This window comes from Stigmatopora nigra, chromosome 16 (assembly GCF_051989575.1).
Source record: "Stigmatopora nigra isolate UIUO_SnigA chromosome 16, RoL_Snig_1.1, whole genome shotgun sequence".
Taxonomy (NCBI): domain Eukaryota; kingdom Metazoa; phylum Chordata; class Actinopteri; order Syngnathiformes; family Syngnathidae; genus Stigmatopora; species Stigmatopora nigra.
The window spans coordinates 4,540,276-4,560,766 of NC_135523.1; the positions used below are offsets into that span (position 1 = coordinate 4,540,276).

General features: G+C 36.9%; 1 protein-coding gene across 1 annotated transcript; it reads right to left on the bottom strand.

Moving 5' to 3' along the window:
* Window positions 1–79: 79 nt before the first annotated feature.
* Window positions 80–20,427, bottom strand: reck (reversion-inducing-cysteine-rich protein with kazal motifs). The gene is made up of 21 exons (XM_077736377.1): window positions 20,239–20,427; window positions 13,085–13,143; window positions 11,132–11,206; window positions 10,478–10,514; window positions 10,289–10,374; window positions 10,146–10,193; window positions 10,016–10,049; window positions 9,691–9,888; window positions 9,348–9,612; window positions 8,922–9,095; window positions 8,457–8,669; window positions 7,848–7,984; window positions 7,606–7,749; window positions 7,342–7,530; window positions 6,552–6,674; window positions 5,605–5,776; window positions 4,336–4,525; window positions 3,666–3,876; window positions 3,415–3,488; window positions 3,009–3,164; window positions 80–2,819 (listed from the first exon to the last, which is right to left on the bottom strand). Exons 1-21 carry the CDS (start codon window positions 20,309–20,311, stop codon window positions 2,598–2,600), a joined length of 2,880 nt encoding a protein of 959 aa, XP_077592503.1. The 5' UTR covers window positions 20,312–20,427; the 3' UTR covers window positions 80–2,597.
* Between the last annotated feature and the right edge of the window lie 64 nt (window positions 20,428–20,491).

The following is a 20,491-nucleotide window of genomic DNA, read 5'->3' on the forward strand; positions in this document are numbered from 1 at the left end:
GGGATGTATGAACACATTCAACAGCTTTGTTTGCAAATATTATTTGCAATTTGCATGCAAAGAATAATGAGACTCAATGTAAAGCATCAACCAATTTTCACCTTTTCTTTATTCATTTTAACTTTGGACAGAACAGTGCTGATCCATCACATTAGATTAATTTACATCTTTACATTTGTAATTGCAATATATTTTTTAATTATTGTTTCAGTCCTGATAATTCAGTCCAATGTCGAAATACTTTTAGATGTTGTAAAGAAAGCAAGGCACAGATGAACCATGAATAAAACAAAACATTCAGTAATAACAAAAATAACATTATTAATTATAGATACATACAAAATACTACATGAAGGAGCCAAGTATGATTTCCCTGGAATGAAGTATAGAAACATGTAACAATCTGTGAGACATATCTTCTAATATTCACACAAAATCATCATTTTGAGATAAATGCAATGTTCCAGGAAAGTTGTAACATTCATGTGCGATTCCTTTTTATGTTTTTTAACTAAATTAACTCCATAAAATGGTGTTATGTCCACGAAATGACGACTCCACTCAAAAATAAAGCATGACTGCATTCTAATAACAATGTGGTCTTATTCTCAAATAAAAAAAATCACATACTTTTACGTTCTTCCTCCACTAATATTCCTTTGTACCCTGAACTAATCTGCCTAGTACAGTAATACTGATAAAAACTTGGACATATGTGCTGTACAGGCAGTTAGGTAACGTAAATACATAAACACAAACGTCATCATGCACAAAAATAACAACTATTTAAAAACATGGCACACGTGATAGTTATTCCAAAACGTTTTTCATGTATTTATAAAATATAAAAAACTTTATGAACAAAAAACAGATATTGCAAAAGTAATAATACTTTATAAGACACTCTTATGCAAATCATATAGTGGAAATCTTCTCAACCCAGAAAGGACTATGGGTAGTAAGAACCTGATTGTCTGGTTATTAAATGGCTTCTGGATTATACTGTACATTTACTGACAGGTAAAATCCCTTGTAATACTTTAAACTCAAAAGCTACTGGCCTGACACAAAAGAGTTAGGGTAGAATTTAGCATTTAGCCGATATATTGAATAAATAATGCTGTAAAATAGTTTTATGGTAAGAATTTATCTCATATTATTGATATCCATCTTAGAAGCGTACAAGTATATGGATCTTAAACGGGAAGAGAATAAAAGCATAAATTGCATTGCATATGTTGCAAATCTTCATATTTCCAAACAAAGGTCACATATTATAAAATGCTCAAGTCCACCACCCTCATCTCGAAATATTACTTGGCACTTAGCTGAAATAAGATTGCACAAAAAGAGTGCACATGTACTAGACTAGACAATGCTTTGGAATGACTACAAACAATAACAGAGGATGGATTTTTAAAAAAATGAATGAACAACTAATGTTTTTTTTAAATGCCGACACATGGAAGCCCATAATAATAAAAAATAATTTAAAAAAAACTGCATCCAGGCTAATGTAATGACACAACATTTTGTTTTGTGGTTTAAACAATGAACAACTAGATGGCACAAAAACACAATGACCCAGTTCAGATGCTCCTAAATTTAAACATAATACTGTATACATATATAATGTGCGCTCTTTGGAATTATTAGTAATTGGGGACGCTTGGATCGGATATAAAAATAGAAAACACCAGATCCTGAAGACATGCAAACCTGTTGTACTCTAAATAAAACTAACAAAGGGTTTCACAAGTCCAACAGTCACTTTTGAATTGCAAAAGAAAGGCACAAAGTATCAATTCCCTTATTTCAGCTTTTAACATATTGTTTTTAGAACCTCCTATGGATTGGTTGATTTTTTTCATGCACACATTGATTGTCTTTGGTAATAAAAAGGATGATCAATTACTGTTTCTCTACGACAAAAAAAAAACTGCTCCAAGTTGTACTTCACCCTGAACTTGGTCATCTGAAAAATGCAAGGCCAATTTAAAATGGGCTATTGCATGGAAATTTCTCCCATAGCAACTGCATTAAAATGAGCTATTTGAACCACTACATTACCAATGTCATCTCTAACACTGTCAAGGCATGTTGTTTAAATGCTAATTGAGGTATACCTCATATTTTGATTCATAGCTGGCACTACTGTACAATAATAAAAATCTGGACGTATAACTGACAACCAAATATAAGTGTTTTGTATTTATAGGAGAAAAGAAAAAACACACCTACATGCATCCATGCACATACAACATGACTGAGATAGAACATAATAACTAAAATAATACTGACAAACCATGTTTTGGAGAAGAGCTTGTTTGCTGGGATTAACACTGATCATTTGAAGCCAGATGCTTCATAAACAAACACACGCATACAACATACTATAAAACATAAAGTAAGGAAGTCATCGACTCATAATACTGTATGTACAAAGCTTTTCATATTAATAGCTTTTCTACCTTGATTGTTTGATACGCTGGTGAGTCTATTATGATTGTCAAAAGGCACACATGGCCATGGCTTCCTTTTGCAAGACTGTTTTAGAAGTGATCAGGACAAGAGGAAAGGGAGAGAATATGGAGTATTTAAGTCTGTTGGGGGCTTGAGGCTGCAGCCATTAAAAGACCAAGTAGAAAGCACAAAACAGGGTGCAAGGGCGAGAGCCGAGCTCCTCCGGAGGAAGTGACGGAAGATGTTTTAGTCTCGGAGGCAACAAGAGCTGAGAGGGGAACGTGGGAAACGAGTGTTGGACTGGCGTAGTTTATGAGGGAATCTATCTTTTCGGCTTCTTTGCTGCAGGCTTCAATCTGGAAATACACACAAACAAGATAAGGTAGAATTGATTAAAGGTTATTTTGGATTTTCAAGGACACTCCCACCACCACACATTTTTGGCGACTGTACGATAGACATGCACACAGAACGTGGTTGGTATGAGTTTGATTGAAAATAAAACATGGATTAAAGTTTTGGTGTGGTTATTGTTTACGCATTACCTGCAGGGAAGTTGGTTGCTCATCCACTGGAGCAATGAGAACCACCAGCTCATGGTCAATACTGAGGTAGCCAAAGACATCACACTGCGGGACGGAGACGTGAAGTCGCAGGATTTGAAGGACATCGTGGACCGACACTGGTTGATTCTTATTTAACTGTAAAAGAAAAGATGAAAAAGTCTCTGAATTGACTGAAATTGGGAAGAAAATTGACATTGTTTTTCTACGATGTGGTCCTTCCCAACAAATGATTTTTATTGCCACAAAATCTGAGCATGTATGAATGCAAAATAATCTTGAGCCAGTAAGATATTTAGCTGGCAAATGAGTAGAATTTCATCAATAGATGGCAGGATTACAGCAAGTGACAGGCAATAGAAAATGAGTGATTGTGATGCATCCAAACCTTGGAGAAAGTGTTCATTTGTTCTTTGTTCCAGATCACCTGCAACATACTGGCACAAATAGGACAGCAAGCCCCTGGGAAATGATAAGCATACAAAGATATCCATGATTATTTAGAAACAACTACAAAATCCTACTGCTAAAACGATCATCGTGTATTTTTTGGACTCATTTCACATACTACCGTTTCCCCAGTTGATCTTTACAAAGAATTACTAAAATCTGGAGTTTTAAAAGGGTAAAATGATTAACCTGGGGGTGTGACAGGGTTGCAGCCCAAAGGTGACAAACGTGGACATGAAACCAGACTGCAAGCAGACTCAGCTGCCGTTCCTGACGTGGCTCCCACAGCTTGACAGTGTCCCTCATAGTCAATAGCCACCCGGTCCGAATAGGCCTCACACATTGTATTATAAGTCTCGCCGTTGTAGCCACAAACTTGCTGCCGACTCTTGCAGGCTTCCTGAAAACAAATACCACAACTTTGGTTGCCGGTCGTAACATTACATTCTGACTTTCTATTGATTACATTAGGAAAAGTAGTAGAGTTTAATTAATGCTGAAATAAGTTGCACTAGAGTACAATTTCTGCAACATTATAGGTTAAAGTATAATAGCAAAATAGGGAACAACAGACAAAATAAGCACCTGTTGATGGGATAACTATAATCTAAAAAAAAAAATAGGCTATTGCGGGTAAGAGGGAAAAAAAAGATGTATAAGTCCCTTGCCGGTCCAAACTATGAAAAAAGAGTGATATATCATCTGGAATATACATAATATATAATTATAATAATCATGAACTTTCAACCAAACATATCTAGACCTCGGCAGAAATTGAACGCAAGAAAATGGAATCTCCCTCTTTTTGGTAAAGAGTGTTTACAAGTTAAAGGAGAAAAGTTGACGAGTTTTTCCTCACCTGACAGTGGCCCATATAGGCAAGGGTTTTCCCTGTTTGCTGGAGCTGGCACAGACTAGCGTGAATGACACCGTCACTATCACAAACTGGCTCCACACTGTTCTTGTCGCAGGCCAACTGCCGGCCTACACATTCGTACTGCAAGCAGTCCGATAAGTCGCTCAGGCAGACTCGATATTTTGGGATACACCTAAAAACACAAAGGTTAAATTTGTCATCAGAATTCTTAACTTTGCCTTCTTTACCAATCCATCAATTTTAATCAGATGGTTTTTTTTTTTTATAAATATACTGCATATAGAGCCTCATGCTGGGATAACCACACATTTTCTTTAGGGAAAATAGTTTAACTCCTATGGCAACATGTGAGGAATACTTGCTGTGCAATAAAAGAAACCAGCGGCAAATTTATGAGCAAACGAGAGGTGGTATTTTTTGGGTGTGCAGTGTTTATACTCAAAGGATAAAAAACTGCTTAGGGCAGCCTAGGACCGCTTGTGTATATTTGTGAGTTTCCTCAATCAAATCCACTCATCACTGCATGTGTATTCCTTTGATCGGTTTGCCAAGAAAACAGATTTCGAGGATTTTTTTTCTGGGTGATCACAGACGTCCCTGGGTGCGGATAAAAGTTGTAAACCGGCATGAGAGTGTGTAAGTTTGTATGAACAATGTTTTCAGGACCACATTGGTGGTTAGAGTGAAAATCCTTAGCTTTGAGCTCTGTGGACAACATAACTTTGTACAATTTCACAGGGGTTAAGTTCAATTATATAAAGTAAATCCACCTGTTTGGTTTAGTGGACATATACAATGAAGTTGTCATTGTAAAACTATTTTAGAATTACCACAATACAATACCTTTTGGTAGAAACCCAAATGCAGCATTGCTTTAAATATAAGAACATAAAAAATATACAGTAGGAAAAGGAAAGGTAACTGAGAGGTTTCCAGCAAATGTAAATCCAGAGATCTACTACCCCCTGTTGAAAATTTTAACCCATATGTGTATTTTTTTGTTCTACAATTTGAAAAGTACATTTAATTCTATTTGTACCCATTAATTCCCATTTTAAAAGAGGCAAATCAAAAAGTAAAATATCCAAATCATATTAAATATGTTTTACAAGAACCATAAACAATATTGAGTGGTCAAATCCATAGATATCCTTAATGACAGGCTTCTCTAAAAATGTGAGGTTTACTCTATTTGTCAATGTCATGAGTTTTGGTGAGTTTTAGCTCGGAATAGACGGCAAGTGTACCGACCTCTGGTTTCTCTGGCATGGCTTACTGGCACATGGGTTACTTAAACGGCACTGGCCAAACACAAACTGATGGTCCTTGAAACCCACACAGCGAGCCACACAGGCACTTGGGTATGTGCGGCCATTGGAAGCACACACTGGGATGAAGTGGTCTGGACAGTTACATGGAAGACCTGAGGAATGGCAAGAAATAAGTTAGGCTTGACTGGAAATTGGAGATTTCGTAAAGGCCTGTGTGAGATTATATATTCATCTGGCACCCTTTTAGGTAATCATCGGGATGTTTATCCTACTCCTGCATTTAAAGTTTGTCCAAATGACTTGCTTTCTAAATTTATACATTGGTAAAATGTTATTGTAGCTGTCTCAATAGATCATTTCAAGTCCAAGTATGGCTTGTATTCCCAGATGCAAGTATATTTACAGAGTGCCGGGTATAGTTGACCACAAAGAATGGTGGACAACATGCTAAACTATTTTTCGTAGAAGGCATTTTGATTATATCTTTCCGTGTGGCTAAATAAAAATGTTGATATTATGATAGAAACTCTTTGAGGTTAATGCTGTCTGTCAGACAAGTACGTGAGTATGATGAGTTTGACTTTTTAATGTCAAGACATTCCGATCTTGGCATTTTTTTATTATTAAACATTAACGATCTTGTATACCTTTTGTAGTCAACAATAAACTGGCAAACAGATATACATCTTGAGTCAGTATATTCGGAATAAAAGGCTGGCTGGAGATCAACCGAACCCATCCTGAATGTTTATGACTGTGCAGATATTAGAGTACCTAATACAAACCTAAAAGCAGATGGAGAATAAATAAACTCTACAGAGAAATTCGAGGCAGATTTAAACTTCAATGAACGAACAGGATGATGACGGGTGTCGAAAGAATTGCATGATTAAAAATCCAAACACACTTTTGTACAAGCATACAAACCAGTAAAATGTAGGCGATCATCATCTGAGCTTTCAATGGTGAGACATTCTCTGTCAGAACAAATAGGGTGGCCAGCGAAGCAGAAGCAGGTGTCACAGTCAACCTTGAAAGATACTCCGTGATCTGGTAAAGACAAAAAACAAAAAAGAATACACAGTCAACTCCAAATAGCACATAATGTTACAATAAAGGGATAGATGGGAAAACTAAAGTATAAAAATAACAAGCACTTGAATTAGGATCCTTAAGAGAAGTTATGTTGGGAATTTAATTATGTTTTTCTTAGGATCGGCCAATAAATCTGATATACATTTCAAAAACAACAGTTCTTAAATTGCCTCACTAAAACATATGCAAAGTAAAGATCATATATGGCTTGTCTTATATGACACAGATGTTTGTTTAACATTTAACAGAACAAGATTTGTGACTTGAGACAAAGGCAACAACTAATTTAAGCCAAACATCAAATTTCAACAATGACTTGCATACAATGAAAAAATAGAAACATGTTAAAGCTTTTGTTAGAAACCACAAAGTTGCCGCAGACGTGCTGCTCCAGATCTTATGGTTTTACCATGATAGGTAGGATTATGGAATGTTATTTTGAGGGCATACAATAAGACAACTACTCATTTCTATTTTCTAAAAGTCATAGAAGGTGTTCTCAGGAATTGGTCAAGTTTTTTTTTGGCCTACGACAGCAGTACAAACACACTAAAACACACTATGGGTTTTATTGTTATTGTCATTGTCTTCCACCAATAACAAACAACTTTGTAAGACTTACTCCTCTTTTGTCCTCCCACAATGCAAGACTTAGTGGTGTCCACACAAGGCATCTCCACACAGTTCTCCAGACGTCCACTGGGACCACAGGTGCAGACCTCGTAGCACCCAGCAGGACCGGTATGAGTCGGGACCTGTAACCGAGCGTCCTGCTGCACCAGAAAATCGGACGCTTCGCCAAGTTTACACCCTGAAAACAGACCACCAATTCATAAAAAGACCATTCCGCTAAGTATATTCTTTATTAATATGCACGTGGGCCTACCTGGAACACAGAGGAATGGCTGACAGTTGAGGCCATAAAGGCAACCTTTTCTGTTGACCTGGCATAAGTGGTTGCTGGGGCAAGGATTAGGGTTGCATGGATGGATGACCTCTTCAACAACACTGTTTCCCAGAGAACTGGGGGCTGATGGAGCAAAGAAAATTGGCATTAAATTGCAATTCTGATAGTCATTGTCAATGTTAGAATTCAATTCCTCTTGAGGCATTTCATTTTTGACTTACTGAGGTATCTGTGGAGGGGAATGCAGCGTTCAGGGTCATCAATGGGTGAAAGAAGCTCACATATCCCCTCAGGTGTTTGTCCTTCGTGGAAACGTTTTCTGTCCCCACACTGGGTCAGGATTTCTATACAATCTGACCTAAACCAACAAAAAAGAATAATCATTAGAACATTTGAAAAGTACTGTGTATACAAGTAAATGTACTATATATACAAGTAAATAGGATACATACAAGTAAATGTACTATATATATATATAAGTAAATGTACTATATATATACAAGTATATGTACTATATATATACAAGACAATTTACTATATACAGTTTTATACATAGTCTTCAGATATATTTTTGTACATATGTAGTCATAAATGTTGAGACTTCACTGTTTATTTTGAAAAGAGTCTCAAAACTTTTTGACTGGAACACTTATCGATGCATCTGATTAATTTTTTCAAGAGCAGATTTATCATTGTATAAGGTATGTATTAAATCCGGAATGGCTGACCTAAATTCAACCCTTTTTCTCTATATGTTTTGAGTCATCTGAATAGGACAAATGTTAAGGCTTCTACGTTGAAGGTAATTTGCCTAACGTTGTTGGACTTACTTGCAAATGACGCTCCCTCTGGACTTGCTATGACATGGTTTGATCTGCAGGGAGCAAGCAACTGCCTTCCACATAGCCGGCAGACACTTCCTGATGTCGAGCACAGGAATGTTCATAAAAGGCATCTTAATTGTTCCATTGGACCACAGCTTGATATCATTCATAGCTCCTTGGTCGGACTGCACGTTGCAGCTGCGAAACAGCTCCGTAGGCCTGTGGAGTGAGATAATCGGAGGCGTCTGTTGGTCTCAGCAGATTGAGTTAATTGGCGCTTCAAAGAAGAAGTAGCTTCTATTTAGAAATTTGGGATGTGATGCATCAAGCTTTGTTTATCTTGAGTAACTGCCTGTGCGTGCTGGCACGTTTGTGTGTTGAAATACATTCTAGACCTGATTGGGAATGAATATACGGCACTTTGCAATTTAACTAAAGGGAATGGAGTAAAAAGAAATATGTGTGAATGACCTATTGTTGAAGTTGGTGCAGTAGGAGAGATCTTTGCATCCCAACTGGCAGGGTTCTCTGACGTCAGCCAGGCAGTTGTTTAGTTCACTCTCCACTGGGTTGTACTCACACAGTTGATCAAAGTCTTGCCATGTCTGGCTTCCCCAATTGGTGCTAATTTCCTGACACATGTCCCTGTTAGAGAGAGGAAAGTGGGGTGAATTTGAACAATAAAACAGACATGTTCTACACTTTCTGTAGTTATATATCACAAAAAATAGTATCCACTTGATGGAGCTGAGCAAAAGGGAATGATATATTATGGCTAACCAATATTGATTTGGTTATATTGATTCGTTTGCACTCTGTCCCGATTTGGAGTCTATTTATATGCAGCATATGTTAATACAGTAGGCATTATTGTATATGTTGCATGTTTGGCAATACCTGCAGAGAGAAGTGTTGGCCTTGGAGCAGCAGTGCAGTTTAGCACAGTCCATTTTGGCAGGATGTGGGACTTCTTTTTCAGTCGGAGATGGGGGATGAGCACTTCCTAGAAAGCACTGCCACATAGGATCTTGGGGGAGAGGCTGGGAGCCACACTCTTCGATCAAACCTTCCATTATCTCATGCTCTGTGCTCAAGGTACGGAGGATTCGGCGGCAAGCTGACTGACAGTGAGGAGCTTCTGCTCGGTCACAGCAGTACAGGCCTAAAATGTGGAGGTAGGGATCAGAATATAAAGAAAGTAAAGCAAAATATTCTGATGAGTAATATAGTGGAAACCTACTGTCTATAGGGCTGCGTATTGGGTAGGACTTGGTGAAATTGTTAACGCAGCTGAGGAGCTGAGCACTGTGGCTCTGACAGTATTCTTTTACGGCGTTGATTTGAGAAACAGTGGGGGTTGAGTCAGTCCTGAAGATGGCTTGACAGTACTCCCTACAGGTGGTGTGACGCCCAGCATAACTGCAGCATGTGGAGCCCACTAGAGAACCGAAGGCAAAGGGTCATGAGTTGGAAACTTTTCACAGTTATGATGAAACTGTAACTGTAATGTGTGTTTTGTTAATTGTATAGTAAATATCATCATCCAGTTTGCATTGGTAACTTACTTTCATTTTTGGTGATGCAGCTGTATAGAGAATTCTGCAACAAAAAATATAAGGGTAAGACATTGAAGTTATGGAAAAAAATATGTAAAATATTGCAATTATGGATTAAAGTGTAAAACCACAGCTTTACCTCTGTTACTTTTTTGCATACTTTTGTTAGGTCATTTTTGGAAGATGCCTGTTGTAAGAAGGAGAAGAGGAAAACAAGAACACGTTATAACATTTATATCTTAAAACACAGTTTGGACATGATTTATTTACAATCCTACATACCTGTCTGCATTCTCTGCGGCACTCAGATGAGATAGCCAGCTCACAACAACCAAGCCCTGCCCAGCTGTCGGATTTTCTTGATACTCCTTGAAATAAATGGATTTAGAGTTGTTTTTTATGACAACATGATAGATATTTCAGTTAAAAAGACAAAAAATTAAAATATTGCCTTGCAAATACAATGCTTACCTGGTAGTGTAGAGTTGATACACACCCACAGCTCATTCTACAGGGAATTAAAATAAGGTATGATCAGTATATAGAATTTATGTATAATACAATCATTTTCATCAACCACATTTTCATGTTGAACTCAGAATTCAATAATAATTCGGTTGGGACGATTTTTTCTTATTGTTGAGGTCTTGTTTATTCAGTTTGAACTGGTTTGCCCTGTGAAGAACAGGATGTCCACTACGGGAAGTTGAGCTCCACAAACGCAACTCTTCCACACTTTTCTTATGACATCATTTCTGTCTTTTATTTAGTATGTACTAATCCATTTAAAATATTCAGAGAAGAACGGACATCTAAAAAACAGTGTGTCCATTCTGATGTACTTCTTCAAGATATTGAAAGACAGCTGATGTGTTGAGGCAGGTAGTTGTGGATAGTGGCAGTAGAGCTTGTATAAACAGATTTAAGAATCATTCTTTTTACTTGAGTCATGACCTACATCGCCATCCATACAGTCACCATCAACAAGCACGCCCTGTTGAAATTCTTAATTTAAACAAATTTGTGCTAACATACTGAGTTTTTTTGGCTTTGGCATTTAAAAAAAACGTTTACTGAACGGTTCCAAAACAAACTGTTTGGATTTATGGTAGAGAATGGACTCACCATGGACTCCGGACAGTAACTTGGCAACCTTTGCAGGAGATGCTTCAAGCGAGACTCACTCTTGATAGTGGCAAGCTGAAAAGAGATAGGTCATGAGATAAATAAATGTTAAGCATTTATTAAGTGTTTCCAAAAATTTTATTGAGTTTTGGGAACTATTAATATTGGTATCAAATCCAAGAAAATTCTAACACAGTAGCCACATGTGAGGGGAAATACTACAAATGTCTCATCACTATTATTTAAAAGGACTTTTTCAAAATTGCAAATATTATTTGCCATATACAAAAGAGTTGCCAAGGAGGATGCGGGCACTGCCAAGAGTGATGTGAGATTCACACGTTCACATTACTTTGGGCATAGAAAGAAGAGAGCCAAGTAGAGTGCTTCTTAGAAATGACACCAAGTCAAAAATATTGCCTTTAGTGATTGAAAAAACAGAAAATAAAGATAAAAATATGAAGATGTTAATGTTATAATCATATATCACTATTGACACATTTTTTTTAAAACATTGCAAGTGTGTAGTTTGGGAAAACACAAAGTCTAGTGCCCTCTGCATTAAGATACATTACAAAAGATTGATGACTTCTTTCATTAAAGTGGATAAAGCCAGGCCCAGTGAACATCGCGTGTCTGGTGGGGAAACTAATCATTGAGACGATAATGCGACGTGCCATCAAAGGTCGGCAATCAGCAGGCTTTCATTTCATCAAGTCAAAAATAGTTGAGTATGATGATGGAGTCTGTCTCTTCTTTGTTTCCAGCAATTTCAGACTCACTTGATTTGGGGCAATCTACATCAGACTATTGTTTGCCTTGTAAAGCATAGCTTTTATTAAAGCAGTCTCGTTTTCTGGTTATTATTTGTTTTATTATTCTTTCTTTATTACTGTAAAAATTCTTTATAGTCATATCAAATGTACAGTGTGGCTATTCATTAGTCATTTTTTAAAACCAACTAATACACACGTGTCCTTTCGTTCCAGTGCCATCTATAATGACTACCTTGCCATTTTGATTAGTACAATAGTATTGGAACCATTCCATTTTTTTTTGCTGTAGACTAAAACATGTGGTATTGACATCAAAAGAAAAGTATAAAAAAGAAACAGCTTTTACTTGTTTTTAACGTTTTTCATGAGCTAAAGAATTGGAACATATGAATGACGTGTATTTTGCGAGTCAGATGTGTCCTCTTAAATAGATTTTTCAAAACAACCACCGTAGTAACAGATGTAGATAAAAAAAAAAGGTTTAATATTATGATTAGCAGTAATAAAAATTAAGTGTTGTTTTCCTGCGGTTTAGGTGAAGCCAAAGGTCATTCTTATAAAAAGTTTTCTCAAAGCCACAATACTTTTCCTCTTTTGTGCTTTCCTGTAATTGATAACAGATTTAAAAACAGGAGCCAAATTAGGAATTTCCCTTTTGATTCATTTGTACTGTGATTGTGTTCTAAATATAACTGAATGAGTGTAATGACAGCTTACGTTAAATGTACAAAGGAACTGTTGGTATAATACACATACCCACACTCCAAACTCTTGCAAAAACTTGTAAAAGACCATCGCTTTTCTTTCTCCATCTTTTTGATCTTCCTGTATACCATGCAAGATTCCACTTCAAAACTGTGAATTAGACCCAGCCTGTTTTCAGGCTGCAGCCAAAAGAAAAAGCTTTCTTTACTTTTCATTTCATCATGTTCCTGTTTTGTTAAGGAGGCCACTATGGTGGCTTCGCGGTGGGACATTGTGTCACCTGCCCCTAATTGAAACAGGGTGACAGAACTTTTACTCACTTCAAAGAGTAAAAAACACAAAAAGAACAACAACTTTACACAAGCCCTTTCGTTCAAAAGCTTCTATTCAGTTGCCAACTAACGGAATGGATTGGTATGTGTGTGGATGGGTGTGTGTGTGTGGATGGATGGGTGTGTGTGTTTGTGTCTACCTGATCACAAGCTTCTTTACAAGGGGAGAACTCGGCAGCATGATGGCAACAGGAGGGATCTGCAAGTATAGAGTACATGAAGGCTTAGTATTTACAATCAGAACATGCTTACAGCATTACTACAGCTTCGTGCTGCGTTGACAGATGGGAGATTGTAAGTGCCAATTCTTAGACTTTTCAGTTTAAGGCCTCTTCATCTATCTTTTTATTAGAAAAATGGCATGTGCATATGATAATTAACAAATATCAAAGAACAGAAACTGAAAACCAATATATCTATTGAGCTTTCTCATCAAGGATTTAATCAGAGCACAAATTATAGCATAGTTCTTAAAAACCTATCGCATACATTTACAAATTGCCAACATGCAGTGACGCCTGTGGAACATCAGAAAAAACATTAAAATATGTGAAGATATAATACCCTTTCCAAATGTTGGAATGATGAAAACTAAAGACATGCAGGGCCAAGGACACCCAAGAATCATGACAAATCCTAAATTAATTGCCCTTGATCTGATGTAGCAGTTACAATAAATAAAAAATATATGCCAAATTGTTTGATGGATGGGTTTGGTGTCATTAGTTACAAATCTCCACTCCAGAAAATAATGACTCCCAGTTATTCTATACAGTCAATGAAAAGGAATCTATTGACTCACAAAACAGGAGAAAGAAACACACAGAAGCCTAGAAAGGGTGTGTTTTGTGGTCCGAACCACAGCACAGCCCAAAGTTCCAGTAAATATCTTGGCTCCATTTGCTCTTGACAAACTTATACCGCCTGCTCAATGTGGTCAAACACTTTAACGTAATAGTGATGTTGGACGATGCTGGACATTGAGCTACTCCTGTACAGTTTCTCAAGTGGACCAGTGAAATATCCAAACAAACCAAATTTCCTTCAGTATATTACCTAAAAACTAATCTTTAACCAAACAAATGGGACTGAAATAACAGGACATTCATTAAACCCAACCTTTTCTGTATATTGATACATTTCCCTATGATTTTGAAATATTTCAGTTTGGGCCATGAGGCCCCCTTCACTATATGGCACCCAATGCCACTGCCTAGCTCGCCTAAGCCAAGGGCTGGACCTGCCAGTGACCATCATCCCTAAGTATCCAATCCTTTTGTTCTCCTCTCCTTTAAAGAAGCCAGTGCTGGATGGCATTAAAAGACATTAAAGAAAGTGAGTATACTTGGCGAGCAAGACGTTGACAGAAACCATCCCACCCACTTATCAGTGTATCCATGTGGATGGATAAGCACACTTATGACTCCATTTACGCATGTTAGAGGGGGAGGAAACTGTTGTTGTGGCCTCAGCTGCTTGACACAGGGGTTTCTGGATTCTATCAGCAGGTCCAGTCGTCTTTGATGCTTAAGGAGCAGCAGATTTCCAATGTATGGCATTTGTGTGTGATGTAGAGACAAGGGGAGGCGTAGCCATTTTCAAATGGCTTGAAAGATGCTTGCAGCTGTTACAAAAATGTTTATTGTGCAATCAAAATGTGATAGGAAAAGTACAATCAAGTGTACGCTATTGTGAATCTATTAGGACTTTTAAAAAATGCTATTCTATAGTGACTATGCAAGTTTGGGAGTTGGAAAACTTCAGTTCTTTCTGCAACTTCAACTTTAGAAGCTGTTTTGATTGCTACTGTAACAAAATACATTTTGGAGACTACAATCGAGAGTAAATAACTGCTTGTTCCTACAATGGTAAGTGACAATTACTGGCAAGTAGGAAGGGTTTGATGAAGGCCATTCAGTCATATTAAATTTGAGGCCTCTTAGTCCACTGTTAATGAGCATTGACCTCATTCTGGTTCAGCATACACAAGAACAACTACCATCCTTTCAATGACATTGTTACACTCATGGTCAGTGCAATGAAGGCCAGTGTTTGTTACAAAAAAACAAGTAAAAATTTCCTAAATATTAGGATAATATAACATTTATTGCCACCATCCAAAGTTGACAAACTGAGGAAAAACTTTTAATGGGAATTTCCAGGAATTTGCTACTGTAAATCAATGGTTTGCCCTCATTAGGATTCTAGTAATTATACAATAGATTGTATAGCATGCTCAGTAGACTGACTATTATAGCTACATTTCATAAATTCTCACATACAGGGTGAGCTTGCCAAGTAATATAGTACTTTATTAGTACCTTCATATCACATTAATCACAGATTAAAGATTATATCAGCATGAGCTTCAAAATCTCAGCATGGCAAACATGTGGCACAACTGCGGGGGTTTACACAAATTACTAAGTCACCGGGGGTTATCTGAGTGTGTATATTTAGGGGTGAGTGTTTGTGAAAAAAACAAAGCTGTATAAGGGGGGAGAGGGGTTAAAATAACAGTGAGAGGGCATCTTACTCACAGGGAAAAAACAGCCTCAGTTGCCGTAAATCAACTTAACCTTTGTTTAAATTTCAGCATGGGAGTAAGATTAAAATTATTTGTTTTTCGGTAACTGTAGATGAAAGTGAGTGAAATTGAGGGGAAATAAAACTGTGAAATGGAAGAGATGTTGGTTGTGAAATGTGAGCTTCTGGAATTGGGTTGACTGAGCTTCTATAACTCAAAATCATGATTATTTATATATGATATAATCATCACATTTGTGGATGGATTAGAAAATGGATGGAAAGGTGATAGTGGAGCACATGATGACACCTAAATGTTGGACTTTGGAGAATTAAGAGATAAAACAGCTGTGTCAAGGAGACCCCCAGCCTCCCAACCCCGAGAACCACAACCATGAGCTCAGGTTGCTCAGAAATATCAATCATTTTAGCAGACTTTTTTGTTAAACTGATTAAAATCATTTTAGTTTACTATCTCTGTTCAAATGGAGCTGAATCTATTTGAATAGTAGCAATTACTGAATCTATTTTCATCATCGATTGTGTTCATTCAATACTAACAGAAGCACAAGGGAAGCTTTTCCAAACATTCTGCTTCCGCCATTCCTAAAATCTGCAGCAGACTCTCTGGGGGGGAATGATGGGGCATTTTAATGGATGGGGTCCAAGGTCACTTCCTGTGCATTGATTAATTATGAATGGCTACAAGAAGCCGGGTAGTAACAGGTCAACACATTCTGAAAGGAAAAGAGATTAACTTAAATTAGATGTAATGAATGAAAAAAGAACAATCTAAGCACATTTTGAAAGGTTTCATCTGCATTCTAATCCTTTTTATAAGACCTAATTTCTCCCAATGGATCACCAGACTTGAGCAACAAACAGTAAGTTGTACAGCAGAAAAAGTTAAGAGCAATGCAAGAGGGATGGAAAAGCGGAGAGCTGTCATTGGGCACTGAAACAAGTTTTTCTGTTTACTGTAACAACAGGCATGCAGTGTCAAGATTGATGTGCCACATATCACACCGCTATGAATAAGAGTCATCCTCTCAATACTGCCCACTCATGCCACAGCATGACATCAGTTTGGCACTGAAATGCATCTAAAACATTTAATAGAATGCAGAACAAAATTTCCCCAATAGCAAAAAACCTCAATGCAGATTCATTTTTCAGTGGTTTCTGTTTGGATCTCGCCTCAACTATAGTCAAGTCCACAGCCAACCAGATGTAGAGTGTAAGAGATCAATCGAACAGAAAGACTTGTCTGCAATCATAACCCAATTGGATTTTTCTTTTGAGAACACTTGTTGGAATGATGCTGAGATAATATGTGATAACGTGACAACAGAGGGATTACAGGAAATAAGTAATGGATGAAATTAATTCCAAATGTCAGTTGTTTGTATTTAATTTAGCTATTAACTGTAGAAAAATAATGCTATTATGTATACATTCATCCTATGTTGTCATTTTTATTAACATTATTAATATCATTTTCCAAAATTGTTAAATTAAACACTTATAAATAGGACAATCTTTATCTCCAACCTGCATTTACTACAGAGATTGTATCCATTTGCAGGCTTACCGCACATTGGCGGAACTTTTGCTCAAAAACTACCATTAAATTGAAAGAAAACAGTCAAATTAAAAAAATTAAAAATAAATAAAAACGATTTTCCATTTTCATGCGCCAAACCAACCAAGGCTGTCATGTCAACTAAGGCCCCAGAATTTTTAAAAAATCTGTTTTCAGTTACTAATAGCTTTGAGTAGTGTCAAAGGAAAACTCACAGGAGAAAAGAACATGCAAACTCCACTACAAAGAATTGCCTCTAGCTACCACGGTTCAACTGCAACATTGATTTGTATCTGAATTCAATCAAAATAATGAGAATGCAGATCTAAGATCAGAAAAAAAATGCATTCTTTCAGTTAAGAAATAGTTATGAAGATGGAGTGGCGATTTAACACTGTACATTAGTTGAAGTGAAATATTTATCACTGCAAATTTCAAAGGCAATCTGGTTTAACTTTTGTATAGCTTGAGTTTCTTATGTAATAACTTGCATTCCATACATTTTAAATTCAATTTGTTCTTAACAATATAGCAACCAATTGTTGCGACAATGTACATTCATATGGCATTTTCATATGATGACAATAACTACAAAGTACCTTTCTATGAAAAGAGTTTGAGACATTTTGCAATAGATATGGAAAAAGAACCACAACAGACAGGTGCAGTTGAGTTTTCTTCCCACAGTTGCAAAAGTATGATCAGCAGATTCCATTACAACAGCCAACTGGGTCTTTATTACAACACAGGCAGCAAAAACAGAAAGTTATGTCTTTTAAGTTGTATTTTCTAGTACAAAAACAAAAGTAAAGATTGTGAAATGGAGACACTGCTTCGAAACAGCTTTGGTTTTGTGTATTTAACAAAAATCGCATTGATGCAACTAAAGGGACCCCATTGGGGGTCATAAAATGCAGTAGCAATACTACACTTTAATCATTCATTCTGCAGACCTGACAACCTCAATAATAGATGTCGCGACATTTGACATCTAGCTATTCCTCTAGTATCATTTGATCTTATGCATGTATATCTAGGGTTGATATACGTCCCCAGAGGGAAAATGGCTCTAAGAAGTTGAGTATTGAAAAAATACACATATGCAAACTCGCCACAGGAGAGGCATGAGCCAAGATTGCAACCTTCTGACTGTGAGGCAGACGTGCTAACTCATACTGCACAAAAACAACATTTTATACTCAATTCAACAATCACTAAACTGAACGATGGCCAAGAAACTACACTCCAAAGCACCACGTTAATCCAATGTTCTCCAAACTATAATTTTGTTTGCGGGATTGAAGCCCATTCTTGATTATAGTGGACACGGAAAGAAAAAGGGCCGCCGTTCACTACTCTCCTTCCCCCTCTTTTCCACCTCCTTCTCCACCCCTTCTGCTTTGAGGAGTCAAATTGGTTCCAGATGCATTCTCTCATGGCTTGCCTTCACAACAAAATCACAACATGCAGAACCTGATGGGGAAAAAATATCAGCAAATTCACTCGAGAGAAAAATGCAAGGAATTTTGACATAAAATGACGAATAGTGACAATATGTGATGTCCCTAAGAAAGCTTTTAGATCATTTTCAGGTATGATGATGGTATTTGTACTTTTCAGAGCCTATTCTTAGGCTCCTATATAGTAGACAATCTGCACCCCAAATGAGGATCTAAGAGCTGTGTTTCTTTCATGTTTCGGGCAGATGTGTGAATGGGGAGGGGAAAAGTGTTTTAAAATGATAGCCAGTGCATATTCACATCCTAAACTTATGTGGACTTGCAGATCAAAGATCTACATGTTTTAGTAATGCAAGTGGGACATTTAAAGGGTAGAATGCAGTTTGGTCACACATTTTAATAAAGAGGCCCTAGAAAGAATGTTTAAGGTTGATATCTGACTAATTAGATTTCAAATGGGATTCCAAAATCAATGTCAAATCATCACTGACTCAGTCATTTAAATTATTCAAGTTAAATTTGAACACATTGACTAAATACACACCTATGTTTGTCTGTCTTGACATGGACATGTGAATTAACCTCCTTGACAACTTACAAGGACACGAGAAAAGTCATTTGCTTTCAATTACATATTGTATTATTGGCTTAAAGCCATCATAAATTGCAATTTGGCACATTTTTGTGAACGTTGATCTAGTGATGAGAGGGAGGCCAAATTTACTAACTTGAATAGCTAGAAAAAGTCTCTTTCTTCCAAAGCCAGCTACATCAATCAATTGATTAGCCTCTGGCTTTATGATTAAGATTAAAATTACACTAAATAATGAATGCACAAAATGAGATATACAAGAATTTTCCTGATAATCGAGCTCAGCATAAAGTGTGTTTAACCCATTAGAGTTTATTTGTACTAATGAACTTTTATGAACAATACATGTACTGCTTTTTAATTATTAGTAGTATTTTTTGTATTCCCCTCCTATCATACATCTAAGTAATTTTGTTTCTATTGCATTTATTTATTTGAAACAGTGTAAGGTGACCGTGACGTACAGTAATACTGTGGCTATTACCTGACTGTATTTTATTGTTGGTTATTAATTGTTTTAGGCAGAAAAGTATATTTTGGGTACAAAAACTACTGCAATCCCCGAAAACTGAATTAATGAATGAAAAAAAGTATAAAGGCATTCAATCAATGCAAAACACATTGTTATATGTTCTCAACAAACAGTTAAATGCTTAAATAAACACTTTTCCAAAACATTTTTCTAGTTTTAGAGCTAGAAACACAAAAATGATCATGCATATGTTTTATTATAGGAATTCTTCCTATGTGGCGCCATAACTCAACATGAGCCGATTTGACTGTACCGTTATTCAAGTCTTATGGAAAGTACTTGGAAGATCCAAAACTTTATAGACACAAGTTAACAATTTTATTCAAGAAAGCACATTAATCGAGCCCTACACTTAAGATCCATCTGAAAAAAAACAGTTATAAATGGTTACAACGACATACCAAACGAGCCAACAGGATGTCAGCTGTCACTAAATCCACAACAAATAACATCGGCAGAAAAGAACTTCACACTCAAGTCGTCATCACAGCATTCATTTTTGTTTCTAAGGAATGTCAGGAAATAGGCGTAGAATAGGGAATAAATTCACAAAACGACTTGGATCGTTTGTGAGAAGAAGTCATCAGAGAAACAAGACTTACCCTGAGCTTGAAGTTGCGGAAGGTAAAAGTTTGCGGCGAAAAGAAAGCCGATTATATGCAAACACACACGCATCTTATTGAAATCCTAAAGTGCATCGTGGACGAAAAGACGTGGAGAACATCGAAGCTGTGACATGGTCCATGAACACCTCTTTCTCTCGTTTGGAGTCACCCTTTCTCCCCCCCCATTCAGACCTCACCCCCACATCCCAACGCTCAACGCTCCCTCTTTGGAACATGCGCAGAAGAAGGG

What these genes read in the sequence shown, in the direction of transcription:
- reck (XM_077736377.1), bottom strand. Translation starts at nt 20,311, where the DNA reads ATGCGTGTGTGTTTGCATATAATCGGCTTTCTTTTCGCCGCAAACTTT. An exon ending in GCCGCAGAGAATGCAGACAG is followed by an intron (nt 10,194 to 10,288) that starts GTATGTAGGATT and finishes TTCTTACAACAG; the next exon opens with GCATCTTCCAAAAATGACCT. An exon ending in AGCAACCAACTTCCCTGCAG is followed by an intron (nt 2,820 to 3,008) that starts GTAATGCGTAAA and finishes GTGTATTTCCAG; the next exon opens with ATTGAAGCCTGCAGCAAAGA.